Below are 27,853 nucleotides of genomic sequence, written 5' to 3'. Positions count from 1 at the left end.
ATTTAATCTATTGAAAATTAATTCCAAAGTCAATTTTAATGTTGCCGTGCAACTGAAACTGCAGGCTCTAGCAAAGGTGGAAGAGGATGCAGTTAAAAAAAAGTTAGAGGTCCTGTAGAACATCTCTGGTACTCATAACCCTCAATCCATCTCCACACAATTGGAAATGAATTTCACATCAAGTATGGGTGCATGTATGGTGTCAGAGCATCACACCTGTAGAACAGAGGCGCAGACATCTCCCTGTAGTTACTGCTGCCATTACAGTGTGGCCTCCAGAAGATTTTAGTCTTGTTACACGGTACATCCAACAAATGTACGAGGTACATTTCTTTGAGCAGCAGCCTCCAATCATGCAGTGTCACCTCTGCATTCCCTGCAGGGCTCAGCCTGAGCTTCTCCTTCTTGTCACCTCGGGGCTACAATGAAAGGTCTCCCCATCAGCACAGTGCCCTTCAACCCAGGTTACGTGTCACTTGAGCACAGCAAACAATGCAATGATCTTAATTTTTCTGATGTTGAATTGGGCCATAGAAGTCTAATGCGATCAGAATGAAATCACACCAGTAGGCAGCGGCAGAGCTGGGATCAGAGCAAACTCCCACCAACCTGATGCTCTGCCCACACCCAGTCCTGCCCTACTTTTAGACAGTTCCAATTTCCAGATTCATTTTCTCTCTCAGATCTGCTTGTCACGTTATTAGGATGTTGTAGGGAGTAATGCTCCAATCTCCTGTTTCGGGAACATGTAAGCTAAGAGGATAGTGACAGGTGAGAGGTACAATTCACAAATAGCTATTAATTATCAAAGCCTTCTGAAAATATTTATCTTAATAAATTAACAGGTAGAAAGCTCAGTGCAATTAGCAGGAGAGTCCACAGCCTGATGCTGTGCAGTTGGCCCAACTTTAATTAGTTAAATGGCAACATGTTTGCAGGAATCTTGACAACTAAAGGCAGCAGGTAATAACAATCACAGTGCTAAGCTAAATTGTGTACACATAGAAATTGTAATAAACTAAAACTGAAGCTATAATGCAACCTCTCAAGAATATTTCCTGCAGATATCCTTAACCCTTTTATGCCCAAGGCCTCACACACAAGCCTCACACAAAGTGCTCTGTTTCCCACAAGACAGCTGAGAGATTTTTCCATCCCTTTGGTGAGGGTGAACGTTTTATCAGCTCTACTCAAAAGGAAAAGCTGATTGCTTTCTGTGCTGGCAGCAGCTACCTCCCCACTTCCCACTCAGTGCAGCATTCCATCAGCTTCAGACCCACTGGTAACAAAGAACATTTTGCAGTGAGGAATCAGTCTGTTATGATCTATATTGATAGGGAGAAAGGGACAGACAGACCAGCACTGTGCTAGAAATTAGCTGCTTTACTGTATTTCTTTTGTCCCTTTTGAGTTTTCATGGGTTCCTGTAAGCACTGTGAGGTCTCACCATCCTGACAGTCCAATTAAAAGAAAAGTTAGATTTGAAGATGCAGTGTTTTAATACAAGCACTGTTTACAGCATTTTTCCTCATTATTTCATTACATCAACAGTTGGCAGAATAAAATCCATTTTATCTGATTTGTTGTTCATTGGCCTGACTTCCATTTGCAGACTGCTGAATTTTTGGAAAGGAACATTTTTACATCGCAGCAACAGCATTTCATTTTCCTCATAAAGGCAGGTTTTCTGATAGCTGCAGTTACAGCCACACAGTTGAACCAAGCTCTTAGGTATTTCAAGATTTAGCTCTTATCCCTTCCTCCCCTCTTAAATGTATTAAAATCTCCTGAACCTTTTGGTTATCAGCAATGGTTTCTCAAATGGCCCTGAGTTCTACCAGCCATGTAAGAGCTTAGCACTGTGGGAACCAGCAGAAGGTGAGACCCCACACAGTGCAGCACAGCCATGCATGCATCCCTTCCTCTCAGCCCCATGGCAGCCAGAGGCCCAGCCACCACCAGCTCTTTTTAAGTTATTTTTATACCACTTGGGCTGTAAAATAGGGAATAATTCCCTCTTTTCACAGTGTTATCTGAAGCCATGCCTAATAAACCCACACACGTGACTCAAATTACAGCTGCCCACCAGCAAACAGCAGCCTCTTTCCATAACATGGCATAAGTCGACATGCTGCTCATCCGGAATGCTTTTCAGAGTGCTCAGCTATGCAGTCAGAGCTAAAATACCCCTCTGAGAAGGTGGGGACAAGCAAGAGATCGGCATGCCATTTTTATTTACTGGCAGATCATTCACAGCCCAGGCCTGTGCAGTATGAACAATGGCAGGATTTGGAAGGCTTTTTACAAGCAGCCCATTCTACAAAGATCACACGTTTTCAGGGAGGTTCTACAAAACCTCCTCACTGCAAATTTCTGTCTAGGCAGTGGAAATGGTACTGAAAGCTTTTTCTAACAGAGCGAGCAAGAGTTCAGTTGAACTCAAACTATTTGATTTGGATAGAAAAAGTAACTGTATAAGAACAGGTAATAGAAAGCTGTTTCTTAAGGTAATACTTAATTTACAGAAGATGGCTGGGAAGCTGCTTTTGTACTGCTGACAATGCCACAATGAAATCAGTGACTCCACAGTGACTTAAAAGAAATTGCAGCTAGATTGTACTTTGTTGTATCTTTTATTAAGGCATAAAACTCATTACCAGTGAAGGGATAAAAGGAGAAGAAGTTTGGTCTTGAAAATTCCAGTATTAAGATGATGAGGCCTCAGAAAAATGAGGCTTGAATGGGTTGTGAAGTTCAGAGTTGGAATAGGTTTAAGGTGTTTGTCAGAAACACAGAGATGTGGCATGCCACTGCTGCTTTGGGGTCATCAACACATTTGGCCTGATGACCAGAAAAATGTCATTCCTTCCAGTATGAGACAGGCACTTTCAGGAAGCCCAGGATGAAGCTGATCCAAATGCATCGCTAGGCAAATGGAAAACAGGCTAAAGGAGGAAAAAAAACCCACGTTTATAAGCATGTGAGGACTGGACATTGTCAACCAGGTTTGTAAAATGCAGGGTCCTACTCCCAAACATATTCCTAACTTTCTTAAATCATAACTTCTACTCCGGCCTTGGAGGATTGTCAAAAAGCAGCAGCAAGGACAGTGATTCTGAAGGTCAGTAGCTCGACCATTCTGTACAGCAAGCAGCTGACCGCATGCATACTGCCTGCTACCTTACTCTTCAGGTTCTTTGGCATAGGACTTAATACTCAGGAAATTGTCACTGTCACAATAGAACAACAGGTTCTCAAAAAACCATTATAAGGCCATTAGAATCATTAGGTTGTCAGAACTGAACTGATACTTCTTTGCCAGCTAAACATCACCAGACAAATGCCATCAGATTTGCCAGCACTGCTCACTCTTTTTACAGTATTGTCTTAAATTCAACATGGAATATCAATACTCGTCCATTTTGCATCCTTATCTATGATGCCTGAAAATAGAAATAGCTTTAGGATAGGATAAAATATGTGTTTAATTTTTGCCAAGTGTGATACCACTGAAGTCATTAGCCAATATTGGTTCCAACAGGAGATTATGAGCAGCAGGACTTGAATGGGCTCCCTTCACAGGATTAATAGATACATGCCTCATGATGCCTTTGTGTGCAGTGACAGCTTGAGGCTGTCAATTTCTGCCATTTGCTGATTAAAAGCCATCAGATAAGCTTACAGCTTTTCAAGAAGCATGAACAGAGGATGCAGTTGAGGACAAACAGCTATGTGATGTATGAAGACTTAAAGCATAGGAAGTTTTTGGCAATGAGATGTGCAGGTTCACAGAACATTTTAATTGGATCACATTCTAAGAATGTGCCAATATCCTGCTATTAGAACTCTCAGATTACATAGCATATTATCATTTTTAAAAAGTATCCTTTTTTGAAGGGAAGGGAGTTCAATGAAGGCTGCTTTAGTATACTGGCTTTTTTTCAGCCACTGAGACAATTTCTATTGCCTATTGTAGTAAGACAGAGATCATTCACCTTTGGAGTTAATATTCCTCTGTAAAGCTATTACAAAGACACACAGGACAGCTTCCCTTGAAACAGACAGACTGCAGGGCAAGGCAGTCATTTCAATCCTGATTAAGACAGCCAGTCTTCGATTGCTAGAAGAGAATCACAGAACAGCTGAGGTTGGAAGAGATATCTGGAAATCATTTCACCCGAGCCCTCAGCTCAAAGCAGGGTGAGCTGGAGCAGAGTGCTCATAACTGTGTGCAGATAGGTACTAACCATCTGCATGGATGAAGAGGACAGCAGCCAGAGAATTAGACTAGAGCAGAGGACCAGAGCAACAAGACCCGTTGCCTTGCACAGGCATGACTGGGAAAATGGATGTACCCACAGCCTGCGTAGCAGGAACTGAAAGGCCAGGGCTGAGCTGAAATAGAGCCTCTGGTCAGAGGATGTGGGTGAATGGACCATACTGAGCCATTAAGGTCTATTACTACATTCAGGGCCCTGACAGGGGGAACACAAATGAAATAGAAATATATTCCCACTGATAGATTGCAGCACTGCTCACAGGAACAGTATGAACGCAAACAGATAAGGGGCCTGCACAAAAGAATAATGATCATCTATTCTTTGCTGAGAAAACCATTAACTTACAAACTTAAACGCCTTCACTATTCATGATTCAACAGAGTAAACTGGTGGCTTCTTATTATGCAAATACATGAAATGCTTTGTTCTGGAAATATAAAACAAAACAATAGATTGGAGCATCTATAAAGAACTTTTACTCCTCTGTATGTCATTACTATATCAGACTTACATGTCACATATCTTCCCCACCATAACAATCCAAGGGAATTAAGAGGCTTCCCTCTGGTGATTCTGCACCTCTTAATAGCTGCCTGTTCACTATGTTGATAATCCACTGGGAGAAGGTTTCTAGATGAAGACGAGTTGCTACAGGTTTCTAACCCCTGTTGCAACATAGGCAGCTTGCTGTAAATGGACTGTAATGCTGCTGTAACCCAGGCTTCTCCCACTTCCCAACCTTTCTTTAAATGCAACATGTGATTTTGATAAAAGTCTGTTAATCATTGTACTTGGTGATTTATAACCATTATGCACAAGGTAGGGCACTCAGAGACCTGTGGACAATGCAATTCTGATTATTTCAATAGCTTAATGCTGAAATATCTTTTAAGCTTACTCAGGCTAGAAAAATACTTATCTTTTCAGCAATCATCCTTGGAAAATGAATTAAAACATTAAAGCTTCAGAAAGAAGGAATAGCCATTACTTTTTCCTTCCTGGTAAAGCCAAACACTCTGAGCTGTTTCTTAATCGCAGTTAAAGGTTAGTTTTCTTCAAGCTTTGCCATATCTGTAAGAAAAAAAAAAAAAAAAGCTGTTATACAAATGAGGGCTTAAAAGACATTCCCACAGTCACCAAGGCTACCACCTCCTAATAAATAAAGCAGCACAGACATCCTCGGATTGCATTTTAACAAGAAAACCTGAAGGCTGCATTTTAAGGATGAAATATGAGCATATACAAGACTTCTCCCTGGAAGAACACATTCTTAGAATATATTTTTAAAAATGCTGGACAAGAAAATGCTTGTATCCTTAAACTGTGCCAGTTTCAGTGAAGAAATGTATCACACCTGCCACTCATTGTGTGGGGAAGTCAGCATCTGTCCCTCTCCAGTCTTGCATGCTAGGATGTTCCTCACTTTATCACCAATAGTATTTATAATACTGTCAAGTACCATCAAGAAATCATCACATTTTCTGTTCAGAGATTAACAGTTTAGTATTCAGTCTTAAAAATAAGTCTGTCAGCATCCATACACATGTGTGGCCGTTTTGTCTGTACCAGAAAAAAAAGACACAGTACATCTCCAGAGGAGAGTATGGCAGCAATCCAAAAATGGCAGATTAGCACAGCTTTTAAATTGGCCTGGCAGAGCTTTTTGTTATGTTTATCATGCTAAATGATCAGGATTAATGGTTGCCATGAGATTATCATCTTCATTCAAATTAAAGGTGTTAATAGCACAGAAGTTTCAAATTCACTGGAAAGTTGAAGTGGATTTGTTATAAGCAGTCAGGAATTTGCTTTAAGATGGCATAAAATCCAGTTGGGTATTTCTCCATCTACACTCACCTCCCGTGTAATCCGGAGCAGGGAATATTAAGGTGAAATCAAAGACACTTTACATCAAGAATTATCAGGAATCCTCTGAGAGAACAAACAGAATAACAAACGAAATACCCCACCAGCTGACCATCAGAAAGACAGAAAGGTATTCAGCCGGTAGGCAGGTATTAGCCTCCAAACTGCTTCAATAGCATCTTTCCCCTTACAAGAAATACACTTTCAGTGCTGACAGAGCACATCTATAACCAAAATGAAATATTCAGATCATGCTCACAGTGAAATCATCAACAGAAGAAACAAAGTCTGAAGTTCCAACTTTTAAGAGCTGCACCTTCAGAGAATTTCCAAAGACTGTTTAATATAGTCAGATAAACTTATGGAACAAAAACAAGTATGTTAACAGTGTAATGCTGCACTGAATGCTTTCAGAACATGAGGCAAAATTAAAATTAGTGAAGAAGATGATGATTTACTAACCTCAATCCACAGGTCTACTTCTTTGCTTCATGGAGTTAGTCACTTGGTAAGGATGGGAGAAGTTAAGCATACAGTAAACTTGATTTAAGTAGAAATTTAATTAAAGGGAACTTTGCGATGCATTTTCTTCACAGAAGATGATACTGCCTTAAATCCAGGAAAACATTAATTCTAATGTTATAATTTGTTGTTCCATTAAAAAAAATGGGAGTATGGTCTCAGTTGTCTTAATGCATGAAGGTTAACAAGTGAGAAAGTGTATGTTCCAAAATTATTGGTGGTGTCAAAGTGTTACAATATGAAGAGCTACAAGTGACAACTGATGTGAAATCGTGATCAAAGCCAAGACACTGCAGGTATATTTCAACAGCTGTCAGCTTCTTCGTAGAGCCAAGTAGTTCAGTGCCAAACCATTAACTCAATTTGATAGTAGCTGCACTTTGTGTAAAGCAAGGTCTCTCTACTTGAAGGAAAATTAATTTTAAACGTTCTACACTAAGATCCCCAAATAATTGACTTTTGGTTTTATAATTAACAGGTTATCCAACAGCTGACTGAAGAGCCAACTAGAAAGCTAAGTCATTAAAAATAGAGTATCTTTAGTAACAGATACTATGCATATACCCCTTAAACTATAAGAAACTAGTGAAAATTACAACCAAAGTCATAGTAACTACAATTTGATTACAGATCAGATCACAGACCATTCTAAATAAGAGATAGTAATTATGTCCCCCTATTTGGAAATCTCCACTACTAACATCCATATAAACAAGCATTCTTAGATAACCCTGTACCTGAAGTGAGATTAAAATTATTTTTCATCCTAAAGAAGCTAGACAGTTGTTATTTCAAAACCAGAATTAAAGAAAAGAAATACGTAACAGAAGTCAACCTCAAACAGTTAAGGACTCTACAAAAACGCTGGAGCTAATGAAAGATGTTTCGTCCTTTATTATTGTGTAATACTTTTATCACAGAAACGTAGTATTTACAAATATACACATATAGACTGCTGATCATAAAATGTTACTGAAGAATTAGTCAAAAAAATCAATATACAAAAACCAAAAACTTCCCAAAGATATTCTGCCTGAAAAAATTTAATGAAATTTCAAGGAGACAGTTCTGTACAGAAAGACAGGTTTTAGCTCCTCAAGTTCTGGTAATATTAGAGAGTTGTGAACCAAGTGAGCTACGCTCAGCTGTACATTTGAGATGAGGCAGTTTTAACGTTGTTCTTTTACATAATTTCTTGATGATCAGATCAACAGGTCTCAGGAGGCACTAGTTTGAATGTTTTTGGAAGCTGCAAGCATTGCTCTCACTTTGGCCATAAGATCCTGCAGAACACAAGAGAAAAAATGATCAGGCTTGTCTGGGCTTTAAATAAAGATAAAGCATGTGACAGAAAAAAAAAACAACAACTGCATGAAGGACTCTGATCACGTAAAATACTGAAATTCATGATCACTGGATAATAACAGTTTCCAGGCTAAGTGAAATAATTTGGAGAACGTTCATATCACAGCAACTGTTCTTGCAAGTCTGTTTTCACTGCAGTGCTACCAAGTGCTGTGCTTAAGTAATTGGAGTCGTTTCTAAACAACAAAGCACAGCAATCATCTTATCTGAAACAGAAAGAAATTATACCTTCCTCAAAACTGTAATAAATACATAAAACTACTAACCAATCAAGGTAAAGAAAAAGTGCAAGAGCTCATTAAGATGAAAGCACTAACAATTCTTTAACAGAGAGCTTTTTGTAAAGCTGAGCCCAAAATTTACATAGCAGCACTATTTTTACATACAACAGTGAAAGAAACATTAAGACTACTGTGAACCCAAGAGCATTTCTCCATCTTGTCTGAGTATCCAGTGGAAACAGCATTACAAAAGGAAATTTTCCACGTACACACATCTGATAATTGGGTTGCAAAACATGATCAGAAAATAAAGAGTGTTTATCAGTAGTAAATTACAGATTAATTAACACAGTTCTTCACACATGTAACATAAATAATCCTTGGTACTTTTAAAGCATTTTTCATCCAAAGCTCTCAAAACACTTGATGGTAGAATTCAGCATCACTATTTCACTTTGCAGATGTAAGGAAGTGAATGAGAAAAGATACTAAAACCAGGGTAAACTAGCAGATTGGCAGCAAAAAAATCTTTCTAATAATGAGGCAAATTAAAATTTCTTTGGACCTTCACAGATAAAAACATGCCAAACTAAATTACACCAGGAAATATCTTGGAGATACACAGAAGTCTAATTCTTCTTCCTTACTTTTTGAAAACTGTAAGAACTGCTTTTTAGTATCATTTCTAAGCTACTGAACAGATGCATTTTAAACTGTACTGCAAGTCAATGTGCAGTGCTGGCGATATATGCTCCTCTTAGAGCTGCCCTTTCACAGAATCATAGAATCACCAAGGTTGGAAAGGACCTCTAAGGTCATCCAGTCCAACTGTCCACCTACCACCAGTATTTCCCACTAGGCCATGTACCTCAGTACAACATCTACACAATTCTTGATCACCTCCAGGGACAGTGACTCCACCACCTTCCTGGGCAGCCCATTCCAGCTCCTTTGTGCAATCAGATGAATACTAGCTAGCAAATCCGGTGGCATAAACAATATTTAACCCCAGAAACTCATGAACTTTACCTTTGTCTAAAAGAAGTATGTTTTTAAATAGGTAAGGCATTTACTGTACTTTTAAGACTTAATGTCTCTACTCTTACCAGGAATTTCCATGCATTTCTCTGGTAGTTAATGAAGTGCTACGGTGTCAGTATTCCATTTTCTTTTGCCAGTGCCTGCACTTCCTATTTGATTGCATATTCTTGTTTATGGTTTCTTTTCAAAATGAATGACATATTTTATGTAAGATATTAGTCTACTTGTATTAATTTCCAATTACTTCTATTTCTCTAGAGGAACTAAATCTTGGAATGATACTGAAAGGATAATCTACTCATTAAAAAAAAAAAAAAAAAAGGGAATATAAAAAGCAATTCTGATTCTATATTGTAAATTTCCCAGAGCATAATAAAGAGCTTTCCTCCTCTACACTTGGCATACTGAATCGAAAGAAGTTCAAAACGCATGAAGTTTCTAAGAGGATGAGTAAAATTAAAAATTTTAGAACAGTTTTTACCAGGCAGTAGCTTTTAAAAAAGAAACTGTATTATTTTGACAGAGAATAGATATCTTAAAACTGTGATAAGGATAGTGAATGCATTTAATTTATGGCATGCCACATAGATACACATACCTGATACAGTTGTAGAAAGCTATGCTGTGAGCCACAGCAGGCTTGAATATAGCAACAAGTTCATAGGCATAAGCAGCAACAAGGGTAAGACAAATGAGCTGTAGATATTGCTCAATGCAAAGCATGCAAACTAAACTAAGTGTAAGAGGATACATTTTTCCTCCACTGACAACACTACAAACTTTGTTTGCCAAGACGTTCCTTCATCCTTTCATAGAACTTGTTAAGATCACTACATGATAAGACGGACTCTCAGTAATATCTGCTGTTTGCAGTTGGTGTACTGTTCTAGCATAACGTGGACTTTCATATCTTAACAGTATGCTGCATCATGATGAACAGGGCTTGATCTTTGAAGGTTTAATTAAACTTGAAAAGAGAGCTGCTACATAAGCAACAAAATTGCTTTTCTCATAAGCAAACAGATTGACAATAAACATGTCTCTATGCTGTATGCAAAGCTAGAACTGCACAAAGTATTAAGAATTTCCTATGATGGACACACATAATTAAGCAACATGTTTAATTTGTCTATTTGTACCTGAGTGATTTTACTCTGCACTGAAGACACAATCGCTGAAGAGATTTGGCCATCTTTTTCCTGAGAAACTCCCCTAAAAAGTACAATGAGAATTAGAATTCTACAGCATATGTTTTCAAAATGCATTTCACTCATCACCACAATTTGGAGCACCACTGTACAACTATCTTATGCATTAGTCAAAAGTTCTATCATTCAACCAGAAGGCAGGATAAGTCAAGGTCACAAGACTAACTCCTACACAACCGATTAAAAGAAATCTGAACAGGCTAGGGATTATCAGCAGGACTGTAGAATACTCTGTGGAAATAACCTAACTGTGAACTTCTCAGAGACCTGAAATTCAAACCATTCTGTTAAAATTTTTACTTCAAAGAGTTATCCTGCTTAATGAGAATTACAAACTTAGAATTACGTTGTGGGATATTCCACACAACTGTTATTGTAGGAGTATGTCAAGATGTATACTTGAACAAGAAGCAGAACCTGTTTACCACACATAAGTGATCCTATTTCATCTCAAATGCAACATGAAAAATCCTTTGACAGATTAAATTTGTACAGGGATTTTCTATTTAAAATAGCAAGTGTAGCACAGAAAGCGTTATGTGTTTTCCAGGTTTTTAAATCTGGTCCTGGATTATGTAAAAACTCCAGCAGACAACAGTGTCATTGTTAGACTGATGTACGCAGCATTGCTCTTCCAGTGTTCTCTACTTTTAATAAGCACACGTATGTATTTGCACACAGAGCTTCTTACCATCCAAAATATATCAAAAGACACATTCATAGTCAAGAGTCATCAGCATAAGAAAGCGTATTACCTGGAGCGTTCCTGGCTGGATTCCCTGCTCTCCACAGGAGAGACACTATTTGAATGCACAGAATTTTTGTGTGTGGATGGTTTGCCTGGTGACACAGCAGGTGAAGGAGACCTAGCTCTGGACTTAGTTCGTGATCTAGACCTCCTCTTCTTCTTCTTCTCATGGGGACTTCTGTGAGGAGAAAATACTCCATTGAAGGGTATCTATAGCAGCATGAAACTAGCTCAGTGGAAGGCACTTTTCACACTTCTAAAAGATTATGCAGTCCTCTTCCATAGAGCACATGCACTGAGGATGCATTACAGTTGTACCTCGATATCATACTTTTAAGTCTAATACTGCATTTCTCTGGCTGTATCAGAAGCTCTTTTTAATAAATTGCAATAAGCAACTGCTAGTATTTAAGGAGCCCACATGGAATACTACTTCCCAGGTACAGAGGAATTACAGACAGTATTTGATAGTCTAAAGGGTAACAATTAAAGTCTTTAATTGAAAATTTGCAGAATAACTTTGCTAGAAGTAAGTTCCTTTCCAAACAACATCAGTGACTTGGAATATAATGAGGAACAGAAGCATTTATATTTCCCTGTATTTCTTAGCCCATAAATGAACAAACCATGGAACTATAGATAAGAAAAAGATCTGAAATGCAAATCCACAGTTGGTTTGCTTGCTTTTTAAAATTATCTCAAGTTGATGAATATGAAAAACAATCAGCTGAACTATACTGATGATGTTCTCATTCATACAAATCAATTCATTGGGGGCTGTCAAAAGATGGAAAACTATCTTATGAAACAATACAAATATTTTAAAAATCGCAGGTGAAAGTGATTGCTGCTTCCTACTCCACGAGAGAGACAGAAAAACACCTTAAAGCCTAATCTTAATGGATGACAAAAAAATTCCGTATGCTCAGTTTAGAAACCTTAAGGTATTACTGTATTTTGCATATACATTAGCTGCATATATAATGAATTTTAAAAATTCATTTGCATACTGACTTTAGAGACAAAATATTTCAAGCCTTTTGTGCACACACTTTCCAGATGCTTTTATTTTGCAACTGTTGATCAGAAATAACGGCAGTTATACTACCTCGATGATAGCAGGTTCAGAGAGACTGCATGCAAGGTGCTCTCAAAACAGACATTACTTGTTTCATATTTCACATTCTATTCAGCCAGTAACATAATTGTTGAATGTAAAGCATACCATCTGCTAAGCTGGATTCTCCCCTTATTTGTGCAGATACAGTGAGTACCCAAGCAACTTTCAAATACCAGTAAGAATAACATAGCATATGACCTCTGTAGGGAGCCAAAGAAGATTTGAAACTCCAAATAAATCTCAAGTTTCACAGTCTGTAGACAGTAGTGTATTAATGCTTGCTAAATCAGTTGTACATTCAGCGTTCAAACATACTCAAGATCAGGTTAAGAGGAACCAGTGCTTGGTTTTTCTTTATCCTCCACAGACGTATTTGTTTATTAAAACAGAGCCCCATAGCAAAAACATCTGAATTTCACGTAGGGACTATGCAATACTTCAGGCAACATTTAAAGTATCTTGTGATTCCAGAACATAACCTTCACTTGGATGAGCTGTACTTACTTGGATTGTGCACGTTTCCTACTATTTCCAGGACTATTACTAATGCGATAAGCTGTTGGAACACTCCTCTCCTCTCTCCGCCTTTCTGGTGTGTGAGCTCTCCTCCTAGGTGACCTTGATCGTGACCTAAGCAGGAAAAAACATCCAAAGGTTTGCTTTTTGTTACTTATGTTATTTGCACTGCTATTTTTATTTCAGTGGAATTGTGCTGTCACCAAAAGCAAACATATCACCATTCATATTTTTATTTTATACCAATATGGGGTACCTATTCTCCAAGACTTGCCAGTTGCACAAGAATTTCTTACCCACCTCACGCATTTAGGATGTAGTTATGCTTTTCAGTGCCAACAGTGGGGAAAAAGAACTTTTTTTCTTTCTTTTTTCCAGTATCATGTGCTAACATCAGTATTTGTATTAGTAGGTGGGAATGTTTCTCTTCAGTGCAGTCACCTATTGTGGCAACAGAGTTTACTAATGCTGGTACACAGAAGTCCAATTTGGCTTGAAGCCTGGAACTGCCAGGCTTAACCTTGTCTTCTCAGATTAATGGTATGTTTTCAGAACTGCTGCATCATAGAGATAAATGCAAGTTTTTGTTTTCAATGCATCTCCAATACTGACAAGTCCAGGAAATTTTATCCCCGCTGCTGCAGAATAAACCTAATATAGCCAATATTTTCACCTGTGCAAGGGACCAACTACCCACAACTGGCATTGTTTGGCACTAGCACTTCAACTTAAAGTATTTTTTCCTAGAAAAAGACCAAGATGAAAATAAAGAATGCATGCCCAGTTAAGATCAGAGATCAACTTAACAGCATAACTCTTTTTTTCTATGATCTGCAATTAAGTGGATATGAAAAAAAGTGAGTATTTTTTAATAACCAAATAAATTGAATGAGAAAAGTCCTGAAGGATGGAAGGGAAAGGGAGATAAGGTTGAGAAGGGGACAAGATAAGGTTCCAGCTTGAAAAAAAAAAAAAAAGAAAGAAAAAACACCAGAACCAGGATGTACCCCCAATTCTTTGTAGCTGCAGTTAATTTTGATCCCACTGACCTATATAGTTCTAATAATTTGTTTGCTTTCAAGTTTATCTATGTACTACAGGTACACCATTCCATGTATACCAAGCACTCATTCTCTTTCATTCTCTTGCAGTGACCAAAAGAGAAGCAATTTGTGAAATCACTGATCTTCTGAAGACTTAAAACTGTATATTTAGCATATACACACGTTCCTGAGCCATTTCTCTTATACCTACAACAGAATGGATCGATTGAAAATGAATAAGTAATCACAATGGCAGTTAAGTGTTGCAAATTAACTGCTCAGTCCCTTAGAAATCTGATCTTTACCAGGTCTTTCAGAAGGAATAAAAAAGGAATAAAAACAACAGATCATAAAGTTTGGGTCAGTCAGACACCTTGACATTTTACCAGGATTTCCCTCAAAAGAGCGCCAGCAGTCAAATCTTTTCGTTGTCGAAGCTGCCTGATAACTTTCCCGCTCTGTTGCTGCTGCCACTGATGAGCTGCTCAGACTCGGTTCCATGCTCAGTGTCCCTGTGGATGCTGTGAGTCTGTGATACGGAGGCACATACTTCACATTCAGAATAAAATGTGCTAGTTTTGGTATTAACTAGAATCCTGAAAAGGCTCCCTTAACCAAAAGCTGAACCTTAGTGAAACATGCCTATATGGACCAGCCTAAAAAAAGTCCAAACAATCAGAAAGAAAAATGCATTAGCTTCATTTTTATGAACTGGATATGATGGTTTTGGTTTTACAACATTCTTCCAATCGCTAAACGTTAAGAACTTCGGCCATTAGTTTCAAACAATTAAAAACAGCTTAACAGTTTTACTGTGACATTACAATTATTACCTTCATTACACTATTATTTAAAGACACTCCATTCCTTTAAAGTCAATAGAACTTGTATTAAGAAGCGTCCCAGAAGTTCAAAGGATTACAAAGCTTGGCATGTCTCATTACAACATTAGAATTAAAACTAAGTGAATTGATACTGCCTCAAAAGTAAGAGAATTGGTTTGGAACAAAGAGCAGTCACTTCCACGTTTCATTTTTCTGCAGATGAGGCAAAAAGTATCTCTCTCACACACACGGTATAAAGACAGTACAAAGAAATAGGATCAATATTCAACAGTTCCAAATTTCCATCTCTACTCTTGTTCAAAATAAACTTTCAGATTTCAACTAACCATATCACTACACCATTCAATAAGCAAAGAGCATTTCTCCATCTCCTCCTCTCACATAAACCATACATCATTAGCTCAGATGCGCTACAGAGAGATCCACTGATAGAAAATTGATGCAGATAAACACAGTCGTTCCTTACTCTTACTGTCCACTTGTGAAATCAAACTTCCCACTGAGGCAGCATACTTCAAACTTCAGCAACTGACAATGTACACAATTCACGTGGACTTTTTATGGCACCTCCAAGATGATTAGAAGAAAGGTACCACAAAGCATTTACCAGAATCGACCAGAAGGCGCCAAAGTCTGTTTGCCAATAAAGATTTAACACATGTGCCTCATTTTTGACATTAATTACTTATTTATAATAGTTATCTCTTTGGTACTAACATCTCCAAAATAAGCCACACAGGAATACCCTACAATTCAGTTTTTTTACATGGCTTACTGTTTCTATGGCTTTTGTTTAACCTGTCATGTTGGTCTAGAATTAAAGCTGGACCATCCGAGGAGCTTTACGGGACTGTTTGCACCCCAGCTCCCTGAATTAGCCACACATTCTCACCCAGTGCTCAACCATTGTTTCAGGCCATAACTTGGCAATTACCATGCATGAGACAACAAATGGAAATAATTTTCTACACTAAATACGGGAATATGAAAAGAAAGAAAAAAATCACATCTAGCTAGGCACCAACATTTGCCTCTTCTGGGGAAATTACTAAGACAAGGCATTATTTTTCCAAAACATTTGAGAGACAAAACACTTCAGTGTCTCAATGGGTTTTGAATCAGCCTCCCACTCTTGATTACTTGATTATTTTAACACCTTTCAAGTTTCAGGAGCAAGAGCTTTAATTTTGGAAATATACTGTTTATGTTAAGGTATAGCAAACACTTTCAGCAAAGCTTGGCTAACTATCACAATCGTTTCTTGTACAATGTCAGACTGTATGGACAATTTTTCAAGGACCTAATTAGAAATACAGGGCTAGAAAAACCTCAAGAAATCAGACTCCTTAATACTCTCCAAACCATCATTCTTAATGCAGAAATTTCCCATGATGAAGCTTTTACAAGCTGTATTAACCACTGAGAAACTATAAAAAGCTTTCTAGTCTCTCTTCTATCAATTTACATCCATTACTTACTGTCCAAACCCTAGAGACTGAAGAAGAATGTTCTACACCTCTCTTTTTGGCATACACAATGACTCAATTAATCTTTCTCCAGTTTTTTCAGTCATCATTCTAATTTTCTCCCCCTCACCCTATCTAAATCCAAACAAATCAACAATAAAAATATTTCCCATTTTAAACATATCTCTATAAATCTTATTTGCAGTTCTGGAACTTGTCTTCTAGCTGAGGATTCACTCTATCAACACTATGTAAGACCTGCTTGTCTTGCCTGACTTCTTCCAATGTCAAATTTTTACTATATTCCCATCAGCCTACTTCTCACCGATAAATAACAAAAAATATGTGATAAAATGATACGTTTCCATAAAAGTAAACCAATACAGTCACCACATCAAGATCCAAGAAGAAGGTATTCTGTGCTAATTAGAGAACCTCAAACAGAAGTTTAGTTACAGTCTTGAGATATGCTGTAGTTAGTAAGGTAAATTTTGATTTCTAACAGGTCTCTTGATCAGAAGTCTCACATGTGTCCTGCAGAAATCTCAAAGAGAACAGGTGACCACTCAGCACTGATGATACTGCCTTAAGTTCCTGTACTCAATTGGTTTCTGAACGGAAGACCCTCCAGAGGTCTTTGAACTGGTACACTTGGATCAGAAAATATGATAAATGAGAGTCCTCTCCTGTTCAGTTCTAACCTGGCTAAAGTTTTATGATGTGCAAAATGTTCTCAGTGCAAGAATTGGTGCAGTTCTGAAAATTCAGCCAGCCAGCAAAAACACTGGACTTCTCAAGTGTATCATTCAACAGAGACCTAGGAAAAATCCATCCAAACTTAATTAGGTGTTGTGTTGATTCATTACATTAGGACTACTATGTAACTATTAATCAATTTGTGCCAGAAGGCGTGTTCAGCATCGCACACAAAGATCAGCGTCACTGAGCAGCATACACAGGTGCTGATAAGAATCTTCTCAGATGATTCTTTTTCAAGGTGCTAGAAAAGAATATATTTTTTTAAAATCATCACACTCATGTTACTAATTCTATTCTTATTTTTACCACTGATAAATAAAATAATGGATAAAAATACGAATCATAGCTTGAATTAAGAGATGCTGGAGCTCCGAGTGAAGATACTTGACAGGGAGTCAAAAAAAAAAGAAAGTGATTCAGTTGATGAGATTTCTCCTCAAGATATCTTTAACTCTGAAAAGACTCATATTCAATTCATATGCAAGGAAAGCTTAATTTAGCACCATTCCATTTACACATTAGTTACGTACAAAAAAGGAATGGTACCAGATTCTGGAATGCAGCTAATAACATACATAGTACTGTGACTTCCAGTTAGTTGAATAAGCAGTGTGTCAGACTGATTGTTTAAGGCCAAGTTATGCTCATTTAATTTCTTTCATCTCTGAACAACAGAGATGTCTTCATCTCTGTAAAGTACCATACCAAACCTAAAAAAAAACAGTAGAAAGTAACATGTTGTAAAGCATTAACACTTGCTCACATTACCATACATAGACACTTTGTTAAATAAACAACAGCAACAAAAGTACAGGGAAGATATATGACGAGCAGATCTGTCACATCACCATCAAGAGCTAGAAAAAAATTGAGAAATAACTGGGCCATCTGTTTCTGGGGAAGAAGCATTTAAGCCACAGGCATGTCCACTAAGATAATAAATAATTCTGCATCAGACACACACATAGCTAAGGTAGTATTTATAGGCACAATTCATTTGAACTACAAGTTACAGAAGTACTGTTTAGGTATTCTATTGCATGATCCAGAGACTATAACCCCAATAATATGCCTTTCTGACCAACTGCAGTGACTGCTACGTGGCCTGACGTTAGGACAAGACAAAGTTTACACACAGCAAACTTTAAAGGTTCTGAGACTCAAAAGTCTTAGATGTAATTAACAACATTAATGGAACATAATATGTATTAGCTTACAGCTGGATAATTAACATAATGTATTTACCCTTATTAATAACCAAATATACAGTGAACTGTGCTGGGCTACACTCTCCTATGGCTTCCTTCACCAACTCTGTTTTCACCCTTCTTGGATGCCTGCCACATCTCTCCAGTCAATTCATCAATCACATCTTTTCATATGCTACCCAATTGCTTGCCTTCCTTCTGAACTTTGCTGTTCAACTACCTGGTTCTCTTTCCTTATTTCTTGCGTTAATATCGTGTCCTGGTTTCAGCTGGGACATATTGTTACTGTACTGCAGCAACAGGCACAAATTCCTCCTTTTGTTATAATCAGACTCCTATACAATATTGCCAAGTACTTCACAGACCAGAGTGAAATTTACTGATGAACATTTTGCACTGTGTAATTAGAAATGAATGATTATTCCATTAGAAAATATTTTCAGAGAAAGTTCATTAAAAAATATTTTCAGAGCTTTTCCACCGTTCATATTTGCTCACTGTCTTCAGGGTGACTATATCTCATCTAATGGGTATGAAAATGAAACATAATTAAAGAAGTGCAAAAACATTTTCAGTATTAGCCACACAGCACTAAAGAACATGGTTGGTTTCCAAACCCACCTTGAATGCCTGACAGTCCTATAGGCAGTGGGAAGTGAGTGCTTTGCTTTTGAATGTGATCTAGATCTGGTCTTAGATGATGAATGATACTTGAAAGGTGATCGAGATCTTGACCGAGATCTTTTCTTGTGTTTTTTTCTCTTTTTTTCTTTTTCTTCATCCCGAGGAGGATCTCTGCTTTTGCTTGAAGGCCTTTCTGCTGCAGAAGTTCTGCTGACTTCTAAGGCAGGTAACGTTCTGACTGCAGTCACAGGACATGATATACTACTGACACTCTGAAATTAAATGTAAACAAAGAACAACAGCATTCAGATCTTTAAGTTGCATACAGATCTTCAAAAAGTCATACACGTGTAAGCAATGCATAAGTGTCTCCAATCCTTTATACTAACAGAGGGCTACATCTACTCCTGTGCATGACACATAAGTACACACTTCCAGCAAAGAAACTTCAGATATCCCACTTGGTAGCCTTGTCAATATACATCTATATACATTTAAATAGAAGAAAAGCAGGATAACAAGTACAACAGCAAGGAAGATAGTAACTAATAATATTCTTATATTTTTTTTTAACTCATTTTGTGAAAAATACAACCATCTTAAGAAAACAGTTGTTAAATCAATAACAGTTTAACCTTCCATTACTGTTTTAAATCCTCAGTGCATCAGCATTACGTAAAGCACGTGTAAGTAAGGTTCACATCTCCAAAAGTACGGATCTAACAGCATTTAATGGAGGCTCATACAGTCCCTCACAGTTATACAGGCAAGCTGTAACACACATGCTAAGGCTGTCACCTTAACTAGGACACAGTCCTGACGTTTTCATCTTTAACTTTTAGAAGAAATGTATTCTAAAAAATGGGTACTATCAGATAGCTTTTTATCCATTTGTCCCTTCATTTATAAAGGGCTAAATTTAAGAATACAATCAGGATCTACTGATACTCAACATCAAGTTTTGAAGTCAGTTTCCTCCCTGAGCTCTGTTAGTTTGATAAGAACCTCAAGGAAAACAGCAAAATGAAATACAGCTGATAGAAGTCATTTGAAATAAGTTTTCTTGCATGTATAGGGTTGGAACAAAGACAAAAGTTATAATCCTAACGATGGAGCAGGTCCTTGCTCAAATCATGTTTAGTCAGTCAGTAATTCTGACTACAATTAAGTCAATTAAGCAAAACCTACCACACTCCAAGAAGTTTTCAAATTATCTGCTCATACCCAAAAGTATTCTGCTCAGCACCTTGTGTAGAACAATTCAAGTCAGGCACTGTTGATACGCTCCTCATTTCAAAATCTGTCATTCCCTCAGCTGCCATTTCAAGGCAACTGGAAAAAAACAGTTTCCCTATCATAATTTCTGCTCCACCTGATCTGACACTTTCACTGTTTGATACAAGAACGCTCACCGTGACCAGAATGGAAACTAATACATTAAAAGCCAAAGTAACCAAATTACAAGCAGGTGATCTTTTCCTCTCTCTTTACCCCTCTCCTACTGTGAATATGTCAAGGCAATAATTGAGTACGTTTGAATAATAAGAAATTTGGTTTTGCTTTACGTTAGAGCAATGACTCTTTCCTGAGATTTAACTGATAACTGTTATCACAATATTTACAAAAACAGCAATAAAGCAGCACTAAAGTGGTTTGCTTCAAGGGCTGTAAATATTTTCAGTCATGATCATTTGAGTGACTGGTTTACTGGTGGCCTATTTCCAATTTCACTAACTTCACAATCCACGTGCAATTCCAGACACCTCATTTCCAAACTCAAGGGTTTCCTCAGAGACTACTGCAGCCTACTTTTGTTCCTTCACAATGTTATTCATGTCTTTATACAGTACCCCAGCCTTTTCTTTGAACACTGCTGAATATGTAATAGACCATTTTGCCTTGAAGTAGATAACTCTAATAGCCTGAAACAAAATAGCTGTAGGCAAAGTAGAGTTAAGAGGCAAACAAGATGAGAAAGAAAAAACAACATTTTTCAGTGCCCGAGTTTATTTGGCTGCATGAAACATCAGCTATTATACCACTACCAAAAAGGAAGTTAATAACTGAACAACACGGGTACTTTTAGCTTACACTCAGAGACTATTTCAGCAATCAAAATGAAGAACCCCCTCCAATGCTAAGTATCCCTACATAGATACCAAAAGCACTGGGTGCTGAAATGGAGGTCTCCCCTTGTCTTACAGGACACTCACCACTCCTAGAGTGTTCATCTCTTAGCTGCTCCAACTTACTAATGAACCATATTTGGAAAGCTCCAGCAGAAACCATACTGAGATAATGGAAAGATCCTCCAAATGAACACGTAGGTCCCAAGTGAAAGACTACAGCTAACACAGAGAGAGAAGCCACATATCAGCCAAGCTGAGGCAGCACTGCTGGGACCAGGTGCTCAGAAGTCTTCAGGTTCCAACAGCAGGATCAGCTGCCAATAAACATGCTGAGCCCCTCAGCTGCAGCTCTGTTTGCCATCAACACAAAAATCATCAACAAAATGGCTGGAAACAGACCTGGAAGCGGAGCTCTGTGAAATAACTAAATGCCAGCAAGTTGCCAGGGCACACACAAAAATTTCAGTGTATATAAATACTGCTTCAGAATAAATCTTTGAAAGAAAACAAAACTGCCTTGTGTCTCACAAATGGAAGATGCTGTCAGCGACTTGAGCTTTTACAAGGGAAAACTGATCCGTGCAAACTAAGGTAACAAATGCAAGAGATTGGAAGCGGGAGTGGAGCAGTGGAGCAAATAAACAAAAACTCAAAGCCAGTGCAGATACTGGCTAAGCATTTCCAAAATGCTGTGTTACTGATCAGACTGTGCAAACCTGCAGGTCAGCAGAATGCAATTTCAGGAAGTGTGGCAGCAAGCTGGTTCCCCGACAAGATTTACGATGCATCTCAAGGGAAGACAGATTAACATTTTTTGAGAGCTCTGCTAGGAAATTTTCCAGGAAGCGTTCAACGAACCACATTTCTTTGCCCACCTAGGACAACAGCCTCTTTTTTCAGCCCTCCTTAAATATATAGTGTCAGACTATAGGAGTTCCTCCTCAGTGTTGTATTTGGATCACTGAGGGAAATTCCTCTAAAAGAAAGCTTCCTAAAATAAACATTCCTTGTGAGAAACAATTCAAACATGCTTCTTCAGAAAACAAAGATGACCAAACAACTCTTCTTTAGCAGCAATGGGTTAGGAAAGAGCTCTCTCTCTCTCAGGAAGGCTTTACAGCTACGTGAGAACAAAACCAGAAGACCAGTTCATAACAAGGCACTTAGTTATTTGCCGTATCCATAAGAGCAGGACACACACAGTTTTTCAGGGGTTACATTACCTAATCAATACTCAAAAGCAACATCTGAAGTGAACCAAAAAGGTGCCTATCACAGCAGAACAAAACACTGGCACTGTTCCAGGTGCAAATTAAATTAACTGGTAAAGAGCATTACAACTTAACTAACACTCCTGCAGCTGGACAGTATTTTTTCTGCTCCGAACAGCTTTATTTTGCATTAATTTGAATCTTTATTAGATCAAAGTTGGAAAGAGAGAAGGATGTTACAACTGCAAAGAGTTAATAACTCTACTGAAATGTGAAATCGCTTCACACCCTGCTCTACCACAGAACCTTTTTCACTGCAGATTCCCCCAAAGACTATGCTGAAATATTCCCTGACAGAGAAGTAATAAGTAACTGTCTACCAGCAATGAAAACATAGTATTGCTTTGTGCACCAAAGAGAGCAGAGTTATTACCTTAAGAAGATTTCATTAGTCCTACCCTAAATAAAATAAATTACCCCAAAGCAATTAAAAGAGTGATAAAAACACTTGTTCTTATAGAACAAATTAAATACTAGATACTCAAAGACCCAACTGTTTCATCTCTGTTCAGCTGCTGCACGGATGTACAGCAATTAACACTGCACTGACCATGAGAATTTCTTTGAAAACAGAACTTCTCATTTTCAATTCTGAAAGGCCACTGAAAAAAAAAAACAAAAAAACCCACACACACACCAAAAAACCTGTGGTTGTGAATCTGTGTTAGTTACATGGAGCTGTATGCCTTTTTACCCTCAGTAACACGAAGGATAAAATTCAAGCCGTAGAACATTCCTAGTAATTACAGTGTAAAGAAGTACAACTCTCACGTAGGTTTTTGTTTTGTTTTTAATGATAGGTTCTTGCAGTAAAAAAAAAAACAAGTTCTAAATGCCAGCAAGATCTCCACTACTTGTGCCCCCAATGCCACACCAGTATGCAGTCTTCTGAAAAAGTAAAATAAAGGAAATTTCCAAACAGACTAGCTAACAACCCCACCAATCATTCCATGTTAAACAGAAGATGATACATATACTCTGAACAAACTGTCAAGTGAGAAATGGATGACCCTAAAATGTTTGAAAGCTTTTTTGTTCCTCTGAATACTAAGAATATGGGATTCATTATATACATTCTGATCTTATATTCTGATATTCTTATATACATTCTGATCACAAACCGATTTTTTATTAAATTTACATGCAAACAGAATATTATGTTATAAATGATCATTATTCTAGGGAAGCATACAGTAACACCTACTGCCTATTGCTCAAAAAGCAGGATCATCTACAGCAGAAAATGTGAAAGATGCATGTGACCTGCAGTTCTTGATAACCCTGTTAAGCTTGGAAAAACTTGAATAACACCTTGTTTTTAAACCTGTACTACAGCTTCTATGTCTCTTGTAAACAGACCAGTCTGCACACACACAGAAAAGAATACTGTTATACACAGGACGAAAGTAAGGACCAGCCATCTGAGAAACAAGCAAAAACCAGGTCTTCAAAAGAGAAAGGATGAAAGAGCCAAAACAAGTTAAGTATTGCTTTGTTCTACAGAATCTTTATATTCAGAGGCACAATAGCAGATGACATTAGGGACAAGCCAATCAAATCATGTGCTTGCTTGTTTTTGCAGCACTATGATAGTGGACTTTTTCCCCTTGTTTAAGTTTGATTTTAGAGTTTATATAGGTAACAGTTTGGATACAGCCAACTGTCTTTTACATACAGATTAAAGTACTTATCCATAAAGCATTTCTGACAAGATAAAGCACGAGAGATGAGCAGAATACTCACTAGTTGATAACCATCATCAGTGATAACCATCACTAGACATGCTATTAGGTAAATCATGCCTCGTATACAAAAATTACACTGTCCTACACATGCAGAACACCCGCCAGTGCACTACATAGCTGCTTTGAAGAAGTCTAATAGACCAAGCTGCAGGGAGCACATAAAGCTCTGCCCAGCCAGCCACCAGCACTGCTCCCTCCTATTTTTGTCACCACTGTCCCATGTTGTCTGTTGTACCAGTAAATTCTAGGAGATGCCTTCTCTCTTAACTGACTCCAATGGTTGCTTAAGACTTCTTTCTCTGACAAAGAATATACCTCTGCATTTGTGTCTGACTGACTGCAATTTCTCTTTATTGACAAACCCCGCAGATTTCTCAGCATGATTTTCTTGCTACAAAAGCATGCACTGATCTCATACATGAACACAGAAAGGGAGAGGCTACTCGGTTGCTGTTACTCATGTCTCCAAAAAGGGCAGGCTTCACATGCTGCAATGTTACTGGAAGCTGATCAGCTTGGGAAACCGAGCTAGTGCCATGTTTTACGGCTCAGAGGAAGGACTAGGCTGTACCCTGACTGTTCTCCTGCAACACTCCAAAGAAGGGTGAGGATCTGTTTCAGAAAAGCTGTGCTGCTTCGCTGCTCAAGCTCAATTATTAGCTTTCTGCTCCTCTTGCTTCATTTCACTTTAAAGGAAAGCAGGAAACAATATAAAACAAAGAATTGAGCTAGGGGAAAAAGTGGATCTAACTGTTTTTGTGATCCATCTGAAGCCAAAAAGCTTCCACGCTCTATATTCTATGGTATCGACTGCCCTTCACATGCAGTTAGTGCAATCAATTGTTTTCAAAGATGTAACATATACTCAATATCAGCCATTTTCTTAAGAAAAGCAAGGTATCAGGAAAATCTGACAGAGGTCAAAAAAGCTTTGCTCATTTAATGCATTTCTACACAGTGTGATAAAGGTTTTCAGCATCACTCTACGCTGAGAATACGCATAAATAGCATGACTAGTTTTTATGCAGTATTTTGGCAAGGACAATCTCATGGGAATTATGCATCTCCCATGGAAATTCTCAACCCACTTTCATGCCTTATTGTATTTTTCAACCACTTATGCAATGTTTGAGACAGATTTTAAGCTACAAAAAACCACTGTACTACATTAACTCTATGACCACTGCATATCAACTTTTGCTCCCTGGATCCACACTGGTTGCTTCTATTCACAAAAGGGAGGTGAAATATGCTAAGTGGTATTTTTGGTAGACTAAAATGCTTATGTTTTCATTTTACTAAATTTCTTTTAGTTCCACTGACCAAACTGCAAAATTAGTTTTACATCTCTCTTTCTACTGATTGCATGTATTTCCTTGATTACAGCTACTGTAGTGACCTTTTATTATTGGAGAATACTTTGACCAGCTGTGTTCTCAAATGAATCTTTCTAAAACATGACTGAAAAAGACATTAAAATAAAAAACATTAAAATAAAACATTAAATTAAAATAAATTAAAATAAACAAAACAAAACTGTGCTATGTATTCCTTTATAAATAGACGTGGATATCATGATGCAGCTTACTGGATTCTGAGCACTGACTACAGCAAATGCCTGCTCAGTAAGCCAGTACTGGCACTCCCAGTTTTATTTCAAAAATGAAGGGCACATCAGTAACACTTCAATATACATTTGAAATTCTAAATAAGCCCATTTACAAACAAATAATTTTCTTCCCAACCTTTTCTACTGGTAAGAAGCAGTGAAACAGGTTGCTTTAAAATTCTGAGATATACCAGACTTCATCTGTGAGAAAAAGAAATGCCTTCTCTGAAACTGCACATACGTGGTAGAAGAAAAACAGATGTTTTTAGCAAGTAAGCTTGCTTAGAAGTGGAATAAGAGTGAGATTTTGTTGCCAAGTTGACCTGTTTTCTAATAAGTTCAACTTAGAACTTCAGAAATTTCAGATGCGAGTGGGGGCACTCATCTGCTCTTCTGAAAAAGACACAACTGTTACTGAAAAATTATTGATTTTTTCAAGCATTCCCTTAAAGAAAAATGACAAAAGAATCTTAGCTTAGAAATATCTATGTCCTTGAAAAAATCCCTTAAGAAGAACAGACTGAAAGACTCAAGAATTCTGCACTGGCATGGTCTCTTTGCATTCACACTTCAACAGATAACTGGAAAAATATACTGAATGTGTGCCAATCACAGGGAAAATTCATTAGCATTAGCAATGAGAATCCTGAACAGGATTTCTTTTAGCATGTGGTCACTTTAATTCACAAATCTGCCACCAATCAGCCACTGCTGATATGGTTTAACTAAAATACATGTAATTCTCTTTCACATGTCTCTTCTCCTAAAAGTTTTTTGAAGGATAATTCATGATTTATTTGGAAAAAAATCAAGAACTGGACAATGAAGTATTTGCACTGGAATTCTTTCTGTGGGAGTGGACATGATTGAAAGCCACATCATTCACTCATGTTCCAGCATGTCACAGTTATTACCTGAAATTTTCAATCACTACCCAAAGTTTTGCTTGATCAATGCAATCAAGAATTTCTTGCTGGCCTTTCTAGGAGTGGCATAGTTCCAAAACCAGAAAACTGAGGTTCTATTTCCCCACAGTATTTGTGTTTGCAATATGCACGGTAAGTCTAACTGCAGCACATATAGACAAACACAAAAATATCTTTCTGGCTGGTGTAAGACCCATAACGATACCTTGAAACTACATAAACTTCAGACCCAATTTATGTTGAGTTACAGGTACCTACACAGCCTACACCAGATCTCATTCCTATCTTCTCCCCACAGGCACTGACAGCTACTGCAGTAAAGCCCTGAGTCTAAGCCTATTTCACTGAAAATTGGTTTTGACGTGATTTTTTTTTTTCCCATTAGGAAAAGAGGTTGCCTGGACTTGCTGGAAGTGACCATGCAGATGCTGAAAACACACAGCCACATCTTTTGGCAGGCATGCATGACATCATACTGGATTGGAATGTGTTATGATGAAACAATGTTCAGGCTGAAAGGAAAAAAAAAGGGTGACACTCCTGGAAGTAAAGTTATCACTTCATAAACTATGACAAGCGCTGGCAGAAAGAGAGTGGCTCACTGTAATAGCCAGAATGAGAGAGAAAAAAAAAGAACAAAAGCCAAGAAGAAAACCAGCTCCTTCTCCTCTAGGGAAAGGATGAAGTTAAGCAAAGAAAAACTTGAATGGAAAATATACAATGCATGTGGGAATGTGATATTTGGATTGAAATTACTGCTCTGCTGCCAAAACCTACAGACGGAGAGAAAAGCTTCAGGACAGAGCTACGGTGTATAAAGAAATCAATACTAGAAGGATTTTCCTATATAATAAATGTAAATCCTTTATTTAGGCTTTTAAAATTGTGATTATTTTACTGCAATCAAAAATGTCTATGTGAAATATGTTAATTCTTAGTTATCATGAATGGCAATTTTCATTCATTAACAGGAAAAAAAAGCAGATCTGTGGCTTTGATTAATCAAGTTTTGTAGAGTTTGCTTTATATTTCAAGAATAAAATTTGCAGAGAAGTATTTCTAGAAGTAGCTAAAGAAGGGAGATGAAGAATGCAGTATTTGTATGCTTCTTATCTAATCCAGATTTCAACAAACTGGAAATGATAAATTCTGGAAACACCATCTCTCAATTTCTGTATAGTGATCTTGAAGATGCAAATCAAAGTTATGAATATACTGTTACAGTAAAGAGTCTACTGGAGTAAGTCAACAAAACGTATTTCACTGTTACTAGAGTGCTGAACGTGACTGAAGTACAATAAACAAAAATTACCAAAGAAAAAGCTGAGACTTCAATTCCAG

The 27,853-nt window shown here is 37.6% G+C and overlaps 1 protein-coding gene across 5 annotated transcripts in view; it reads right to left on the bottom strand.

Moving 5' to 3' along the window:
* Positions 1-7,539: 7,539 nt before the first annotated feature.
* Positions 7,540-27,853, bottom strand: part of LOC122176739 (splicing factor SWAP) — a 39,986-nt gene continuing 19,672 nt past the window's right edge. For 3 of the 5 annotated variants that reach the window (XM_042865571.1, XM_042865576.1, XM_042865575.1), the window contains exons 14-19: positions 18,830-19,104; positions 14,304-14,459; positions 12,876-13,001; positions 11,259-11,429; positions 10,435-10,507; positions 7,540-7,951 (exon numbers count right to left, since the gene is read on the bottom strand). In XM_042865571.1, the coding sequence (XP_042721505.1) occupies positions 7,886-7,951; positions 10,435-10,507; positions 11,259-11,429; positions 12,876-13,001; positions 14,304-14,459; positions 18,830-19,104 (867 nt within the window). In that variant the 3' untranslated portion in view covers positions 7,540-7,885. The remainder of the gene's footprint in view (positions 7,952-10,434; positions 10,508-11,258; positions 11,430-12,875; positions 13,002-14,303; positions 14,460-18,829; positions 19,105-27,853) is intronic. The other 2 variants (XM_042865572.1, XM_042865574.1) reach the window with 2 other exon arrangements.

The sequence above is a fragment of the Lagopus leucura genome, unplaced genomic scaffold (assembly GCF_019238085.1).
Source record: "Lagopus leucura isolate 7727_CA_CO unplaced genomic scaffold, USGS_WTPT01 Super-Scaffold_806, whole genome shotgun sequence".
NCBI classification, from domain to species: Eukaryota; Metazoa; Chordata; class Aves; order Galliformes; family Phasianidae; genus Lagopus; species Lagopus leucura.
This window is presented reverse-complemented; position numbering and strand designations above follow the sequence as displayed.